Genomic DNA, 9,121 nt, shown 5'->3' on the forward strand with positions numbered 1-9,121 from the left:
AAGCAGTGGGAATGACAAATAGCATTTCCAAGTCTGAGGCCATGATTCTCAGCCAGAAAAGGGTGGCTGGAGCACTCCGGGAAGGGGATAAGTTGCTACCACAAGTCGAGGAACATTGTTCCTTTGGCCTCTTCCTCATCAAACCCAGAATTATCCATCGGATTGCAAAACAGAGAAGCATGATTTGTCACTACAGAGAACACCTCTTCACTGCGCTAGAATCCCGTGGTGCCATGCTTACACCACTGCATCCAGTGCTTTGCATTGCGCTTGGTGATGTAAGGCTTAAATGCAGCTTTTTGGCAATGGAAACTCATTCCATGAAACCTTCTATGCACTGTTCTTGAGCTGATCTGAAGGCTGGAGCTCTAAAGGAATTGACTGTGCAGAAAGTTGGCAACCTGTGTGCATTATGCACCTCAGCATCTGCTCACACTGTGCTGTGGACATAGAAGTGATTGGAACACCAGAATTAAATTATTTGGATGGGTGAGTGAATACCTTTGGCTATGTAGTGATGTCCTTCAGCAAACACAGTAAACAAATATGTAAGGCAGCCTTTATTCATTTGCTCATTAAAAATATCCTGTCTCAGAGTGACGCTGAAAAACTAGTTCATGCATTTATTACTTCCAGGCTGGACGACTGTAATTCATTATTATCAGGATGTCCTAAAAACTCCCTGAAAAGCCTTCAGCTGATCCAAAATGCTGCAGCAAGAGTCCTGACAGGGACTTGAAAGAGAGAGCAGATTTCTCCTGTTTTGGCTTCCTGTTAAATCCAGAATTCAAAATCCTGCTCCTCACATACAAGGTCTTAAATAATCAGGCCCATTGAACCAAATCACCTCATACCCATATGGAAAAGAAATAGAAAAAACTTATAAAAGACTTGCATCAGATGTGGCCTACTTCATATAGTGAATCATATAAGGCGTATATGAAAGTGGCCACTTTCATATATTGTTTTAGTAAGTATCCAAAACATACAAGTTTCACTTATATAATTTTTCAATGGATCTTATATCTGTTTTCACTCTTGTATGCTTTTTATACAAGTTTCACACAAGACAGATACAAACTTTATAAGATTTATATATATCTTTTCCATATGGGGAAGTCAACATTAAGTATGATGAACTGGTTCTGATGTTTTATTAATAAGAAAAGTAAGAAACTGAGATTCTGCATCCAAGAAGAAGGCAGCAGCAGGGAGAATTTCACTGTTTCATCCAGGAACTGAAGCTGCCGCTTTCATACGTATTTCAGGAGGGCAGTTTGGACTTTAGTTAGCAGAGGTGGGACCTCATCTAAAGAGGCAAAGAAATCGTTTCAGAGAGCCGACTGGTCTGGAGTAGAGTAGCTGTGTGTCTGAGTTGAAATAGGATTATTTATCACTGCACTTGTTGAAAATGCAGTGACCTGAGTCGTCAGATCTGTGTATTTGGATTCCAGCAATCAAAAATAAAGGGCAGGAAATTTGTTCAGTGAAATTACGCAGCTAGAGTCAACGGCTGCATTAAGAATTGGTAAGTCCAAAACACAAAATATTTGAATAGATTTTACACGTCTAGTGTGTAAACGCCTTCTCAATGGTACACAGCAAGGATGAAATTATCCTTTTTTTTCAGCCAAAAGCACCATCGCAATAATCTCTACAGAGGTCAAGTTATTGTTTAGAGCTAAAATTGTGCATTTCACAGAGAATCACTTGACACTACAGTGGTGTATGTTTGTGTGTATTTTACAGCAATGGTACACGAGCACAATGACCCTTATAGGAACATGGCTGACTGACCGTGTGGACCTGCAGCTCCATGTTTATCAGTTGAAGGTTCTCATTAGAATTGTCAAGGTGAGAATTACTTGCTATTATAAACTCAGCAAAAAAAGTAAGGAAATTTGTGTTTGGCTAATTTTTCCTTCATTGTAACACTGCTTCTAGCCAATAGATCTTATCCTCTTAGCCTGTTTATTTTCCCTTAAATATTGCAACAGTTATAAGGAAAATGTATTTGTGGGTTAACGACAGAATTGAGCCTATTGGTTGTGCCCATGAAAAAACTTCGACCCTGCTGCAGTGTTCGCTTGGTGTCTGATTAAAACATGCCCTATTTGACTTATCTGAATAGGGTACCTGCCATAGGGCATGGGTATCAAACTCCAGTCCTCCAGGGCTGGTGTCCTGAAACTTTTCCATGTGTCCCTGCTGCAACACACCTGAATAAAATTAGTAGGTCATTAGCAAGACTCTATAGAACTTGATTGCATGCTTAGGTCGCGACCCCCAACCCTATTCAAGTAAATAAAAGTGAAGTAGCATGTTTGAAAAAACGTACTTCTAAACATATTTTTAGTTCACCATGTTCATTCATTCATGAGCTGCTGTAACAGGAATCAAATGGCTGAATTGCCACCTCAGCGTGAAGTCAAGTTCTATAGAGTATCAATTAAGGGAGAATAAAAGAATATACATACACACACGCACGCACGCACGCACGCACACACACACATATATATACATATATATATATATATATACACAGTGGGGCAAAAAAGTATTTAGTCAGCCACCGATTGTGCAAGTTCCCCCACTTAAAATGATGACAGAGGTCAGTAATTTGCACCAGAGGTACACTTCAACTGTGAGAGACAGAATGTGAAAAAAAAATCCATGAATCCACATGGTAGGATTTGTAAAGAATTTATTCGTAAATCAGGGTGGAAAATAAGTATTTGGTCAATAACAAAAATACAACTCAATACTTTGTAACATAACCTTTGTTGGCAATAACAGAGGTCAAACGTTTACTATAGGTCTTTACCAGGTTTGCACACACAGTAGCTGGTATTTTGGCCCATTCCTCCATGCAGATCTTCTCGAGAGCAGTGATGTTTTGGGGCTGTCGCCGAGCAACACGGACTTTCAACTCCCGCCACAGATTTTCTATGGGGTTGAGGTCTGGAGACTGGCTAGGCCACTCCAGGACTTTCAAATGCTTCTTACGGAGCCACTCCTTTGTTGCCCGGGCGGTGTGTTTTGGATCATTGTCATGTTGGAAGACCCAGCCTCGTTTCATCTTCAAAGTTCTCACTGATGGAAGGAGGTTTTGGCTCAAAATCTCACGATACATGGCCCCATTCATTCTGTCCTTAACACGGATCAGTCGTCCTGTCCCCTTGGCAGAAAAACAGCCCCATAGCATGATGTTTCCACCCCCATGCTTCACAGTAGGTATGGTGTTCTTGGGATGCAACTCAGTATTCTTCTTCCTCCAAACACGACGAGTTGAGTTTATACCAAAAAGTTCTACTTTGGTTTCATCTGACCACATGACATTCTCCCAATCCTCTGCTGTATCATCCATGTGCTCTCTGGCAAACTTCAGACGGGCCTGGACATGCACTGGCTTCAGCAGCGGAACACGTCTGGCACTGCGGGATTTGATTCCCTGCCGTTGTAGTGTGTTACTGATGGTGACCTTTGTTACTTTGGTCCCAGCTCTCTGCAGGTCATTCACCAGGTCCCCCCGTGTGGTTCTGGGATCTTTGCTCACCGTTCTCATGATCATTTTGACCCCACGGGATGAGATCTTGCGTGGAGCCCCAGATCGAGGGAGATTATCAGTGGTCTTGTATGTCTTCCATTTTCTGATGATTGCTCCCACAGTTGATTTTTTCACACCAAGCTGCTTGCCTATTGTAGATTCACTCTTCCCAGTCTGGTGCAGGTCTACAATACTTTTCCTGGTGTCCTTCGAAAGCTCTTTGGTCTTGGCCATGGCGGAGTTTGGAGTCTGACTGTTTGAGGCTGTGGACAGGTGTCTTTTATACAGATGATGAGTTCAAACAGGTGCCATTCATACAGGTAACGAGTGGGGGACAGAAAAGCGTCTTACAGAAGACGTTACAGGTCTGTGAGAGCCAGAGATTTTCCTTGTTTGAGGTGACCAAATACTTATTTTCCACCCTGATTTACGAATAAATTCTTTACAAATCCTACCATGTGAATTCATGGATTTTTTTTTTCACATTCTGTCTCTCACAGTTGAAGTGTACCTCTGGTGCAAATTACTGACCTCTGTCATCATTTTGAGTGGGGGAACTTGCACAATCGGTGGCTGACTAAATACTTTTTTGCCCCACTGTGTATATATATATATATATATGTGTATATATATATATATATATATATATATATATATATATATGCTATGTAGGAGCGAACGTTAAAAAAATGTTAAAAAACAAGATGGACAGCGTTTTACACAGGTTAGCCTTTGGCTTAGCAGTTAGCCCCGCTCTATGTCTCCTCCACTGTCGGATGTTACTGGTGCGAAGCTCAGTTGCTTCCTGGAAATAGCCGGCGTAGTATACCGAGCCTATGTAGAAGATCCAAAGTGGTCGCATCTACTACATCTATTGTTTAAGCAGACTTTAACGGTGCTATCATCAGCCAGTGCAGCTGCAGCTTAACAGGGCACCACTATCATCATCATATTAATAAGATGTACTGATGTTCACCTAAACTTTTGTTTACCTAATTTGAAGGCCGACTCAAGACCTGATGATTTCATTAACACCTCAAGAGGCTAAGTGGATGAGTCAGGGACTCACCAACCCAATCAGCTTACATGCTTTTTTTATATTTCCTGCGAAGCCAGGAATGTCTCTGCTAATCATTTTTCATTTTTCTCTTTGAGATAGAAAAAGTACCGTGACTTCCGCCTTCAAGGGGTACTGGACTCTACGCTAAACACTAAGATGTACGAAACTGTAAGAAACCGACTAACCTTGGAAGAAGCCACGGCATCGGTGAAAGAAGGAGGGATGCAAGGCATTTCAATGAAGGACAGCGATGAAGAAGATAACGACAACTAGATCAAAAGAGTTGAAATAATAATAATAATTTCAGTGTTTTTCAAAGGGTCAGGTATATTGCCTGACAGTCCACACCAGTCCTTCTATAGAGTCAAAATAATTTGGCCTGTTCCCTCTATTGCTTTGTTTTAGTTTTTCTGTTGCCAATACTTCCACAATTCTGTTAAATTTATGACATTTATTATTATGTTTATACTATTATGTATCTTTAAACACCTTCAAGTGTGTCAATAATCATCACTTTAAATCTTCAAAGCTAAATTTCCAAATAATTAAGGCTAGTACCTAAATTATCTTTTGCCTTAATTATTTAGTCTTTGTATTCTGTTCTTGTTTATACTTTGAGAAAAACAGTGTTGTCTCTGCACTTCTGCTGGAAAAACTCTCAAGTGATTTAGGCCATTATACTGTGATTTCAAGAAAAACAGTAAAACTAATACATGTGTCTGTCTATTCCAAAGTCTGCCTGCAAATGCAGGATGAACTTTGCACTGTCAAATTCACATTGTGTCTGATGGAAGTGTCGCAAGAAAATATGGATATTTATTTGTTGGTATTCACCTGGCCGAAAACAGCTAAATTACAGCATTGAGAAGTTTTTTTTAATGTTTTCCACCAATATGGATGACAGTTTTCTTTCCATATGATATGACTATGAAAAAGTAATTATCTTGTTTTGTTGCACCAGATGTGAAAGTGATTTAAATTCTCTTCCTTTGTAATGGTTCAGCATCATTTCTCAACTAAAAAAATCAAATTAATGTTTTTTTACATTATGTGATGTTATAGGATGTGACAGTGACGGTTTGTTTTTTGCAGGCTCTAAAACATGCTTTGCAATTGCCAACAGCAAATGTGAGACAACAAAAGAAATTCAGCACATTATCAACAGTACGACTGGTGGTCACATAGAATCATTTTACACCAACAAAAAATATACATTTGAATACATCTTTAGAAACCCTATCGCTAGTGTCATATGATAGGAACTGTGTCAAATTTTCAGGGTGTAACAAGTGTTAGAGGTTCAACATTACAAGTGTTTGGTTCAGTGTATGAATCAAATGATTCCTGTCTAGTAATCTAAATCTAAATGTCATGTGGTGTATGGAAGGGCAGAATGTGAATTCAGAGGACAGGGTTCAAAATTGGACCTTTATTTAAAGCTGACAGGTGAAAAACAAAGTCAAAAAATAATAGTGGTAAGTCTACAATGTCTAACACATAGAGAACAAACCCTACAAAAACACAAAAATGGGGGTTCAAATAAATGGAGGTAAATGGAGAAATAGAAAACAGCAGGGAACACAGATGGAACTAATCAGGGAAAACAAGACAAAAGAAGTAGGAAAACCCAAATAATTCAAACTAAGAAGGCCCGAGAATATAAACACAAACAGAAAACCTAACAAGATTTCAAGAACGAAGCAGTAAACGCTGAATGGAGACTGGAGGGTGTTCTCCAACTACAGGGGTGGAATCACACTCCTTACTTTCCCTGGGAGTGTGGACTGGAGAGAAGAGCTTGTCTGTTAGTCGAATGTTGGATACAAGAGGATCAGTGTGGTGTTTGTGGTTTTCATGGAACACTGAACCAGCTCTTTATTCTCTCAAGGACAATTGAGGGTGGGTGGGAATTTGCCCAACTAGCCTACATGAGATTTGTGGACCTAGAGAAGTAATTTGTCCACATCCCTCGGCGTATCCTGGAGTATGTGGTGTCTGGTCCATTGCTATGACCTGTTTTATCCCTCTATAATCATTGCACGAGCTTTGTTTGCATTGCCGGCAATAAGTCGGACTCATTCCTGGTGCGTATTGGACTCCACCAGGGCTACCCTTTGTCACTGACTCGCTTTGTAGTTTTTATGGACAGGTTTTCTAGGCATAGCCATGTGGCAGAAAGCTTCCACTTTTGTGGCCTCAGAATCTCATCTCACCTTTTTGCAGATGATGTGGTTCTTGTTGGCTTCATCAGCCAAGTGTGAGTCATTGGGAATGAGAATCAGGACCTCCAACTCTAAGGCCATGGTCTCAGCTGGAAAAGGGTGGGGTCCCTACTCAAATTCAGGGATGAGTTACAACCCTAAACGGAGGAGTTTAAGTATCTTGGGGTCTTGTTGACACGTGACTGAAGAAGGGAGCTTGACAGACAGATTGTAGGCCGGAGCTGCAGTGATGCTGATGCTGCATCAGACCGTTGTGGTGAAGAGAGAGCTGACCTCTTGATTTATCAGTCAATCTGCGTGGCATGCTATCTACGTGCTCAGACTGGTGAACCAAAATTGAGGAGCTCATTTATGTTAATGTACTTATACTCCTAAACTAAAAGTTTAGAGTATTATGGATTTGGCTTTCCACCAATTGACAGAGCAAGCTACTTTCTGTTTTCTTTTATTGCTAAACTTGGTGCCTAAATAACAGTGAAATAGTGAAAAAAAATTGCATGTAGCAAAATATCAAGATGTCAAATTTAAACAATATGCTGTTATGATGTTATTATGTATTTGCCCTGCACAAAAATGGCTTATATGTCACAGATGCAGCAAACAGAGAGCTGGTAGAGAGCTTGTACTGTTAGAGTATAATTGTACTTTTTGGTTTTGTTTATTTATTTTTGGGGGTAAATCGATAAAATAAAATAAAAGTATGGGGTTATGGATGGTCCCTGAACATTAACAAGAAAGTACATGAAACAAAATATGGAGTGCATAATCAGTTCAACATATGTAGTTGGACTTAAATGAGGCACACCTAAATGTTATTAGTCTGTCAGTGCACCCAGATTTTTTGCATGACTTGAAATTGTGGCCACAAAATAATGTGAAGGAATAATGTGTTAAATATCTGTATGTATGTGTTTTGTGCAGTAGAACTGGAAGACAACCCTTTGTGAGTTCCAGGGTCATCACAATACACACAATCACTTTTTTTCCCTTTACGAAGTAAATGATGCACTGCCAGTAATTTAAGTATTTGGTTAAACGGCCAGAGATAAATATATGAGCAGCACAAGCTGTGTGCATTAGTTTGAACATCAACCTTGCATCTCTGGCTTTTCCTAACTTTGTTTGGTTTATGCATATAGTACAGCAATACACTTGTAGTTCGATTTTTAATTACACTTCTAGAGCAATTTTTTTCAACATTTTTCACATTTTAAATTTTAGAGCAAATCTTTTTTTAGTCGACTATATGTTTAAATAATACCATTTATTTGCCATTTGTTGTTTGTTCTTGATAAACCAAGTTTCCTATATGTCCCCAAGGCTCTATTGCAGGATCTATGAGGGAATTAATCGTCATTTTTATAATGGACGACAAGAAATGAAGTTTCCTACAACTTTGCTTTTCTCAGTTGTGTTCTTTACCTTGAGTTACATATCATACTGTATGTAAGAATTGCATGGACCTGGTATTTATTTCCCAAAGTGTTTTTGCTCCATGTGTGATGTTACGGGGGGTTCACCTTCTGCCTTCTTGAAAAATCCACTGAGGCCAAGAAGATTTAAATAAAAGTCATTGGAAAGTGTAGAAAAACGTTTACAGCTCATTTATTTTTGTCTTCAATGTGAATTCACATTGTGAACTGTAAGAATGTGACCCAGGAGGGTGGAAAAGAAGAAACAAAGTGAAAGAAATAACAACAAAATCCATATTTGTTAATCTGTGCCCATGACCTCCTGACTTGCTCCACAGCAGCATTTTCTTAAGACACAGAGTCTTAGATTAATTCTGTGGATTAAAGTCATCTTGAGCGTTTATAGTACCACCCTGAAGGAGATTTAGCTGCATTGACCAAAATCAAATCCAGAGCTGAAGATGAACGCTATGACTAAATTCGAGGAGATTAGATATAATATCATTCCAAATTAAAAGAGGACAGGATATCTCTTAATTAATCTATAGACGGGAAGGGACTGAGGGGGATGGGGGGTGCTTGCGTGTTGGGGAGTGGCGGGGTGATGTGGGGGTGAAATCCTTCTTAGAATATGAGGAAAACAAGGTTTTTGGTAAGAACAAGGTCCATCTAATCCCTGGGTGATCCAAATGCTCACTGTGATGACTTCATCATCAGTTTGTTTAAAGCATTTGGACGAGTGCAGAAATAAATAACTTCATAATATCAGCACTTACGGGATCATGTGATAACTATGGAAATTAAATGTATTTCTGCCAAAATAAATAAAAATTTATTTGGGCAATCCATTAACCTCCTAGGACCTGGCGTCCACATGTGG

At 39.5% G+C, this 9,121-nt stretch overlaps 1 protein-coding gene across 1 annotated transcript in view; it reads left to right on the top strand.

Moving 5' to 3' along the window:
- The window catches only part of LOC309707029 (calcium-dependent secretion activator 1), a 254,314-nt gene extending 245,917 nt beyond the window's left edge, over window positions 1–8,397 (top strand). Inside the window, exons 25-26 of the mRNA XM_082534125.1 lie at window positions 1,750–1,854; window positions 4,707–8,397. Of these exons, the coding sequence (XP_082390251.1) occupies window positions 1,750–1,854; window positions 4,707–4,880 (279 nt within the window). The 3' untranslated portion in view covers window positions 4,881–8,397. The remainder of the gene's footprint in view (window positions 1–1,749; window positions 1,855–4,706) is intronic.
- The last annotated feature ends 724 nt before the right edge of the window (window positions 8,398–9,121 follow it).

Source organism: Aulonocara stuartgranti (assembly GCF_965226115.1).
Source record: "Aulonocara stuartgranti genome assembly, chromosome: 5".
Lineage (NCBI taxonomy): Eukaryota > Metazoa > Chordata > Actinopteri > Cichliformes > Cichlidae > Aulonocara > Aulonocara stuartgranti.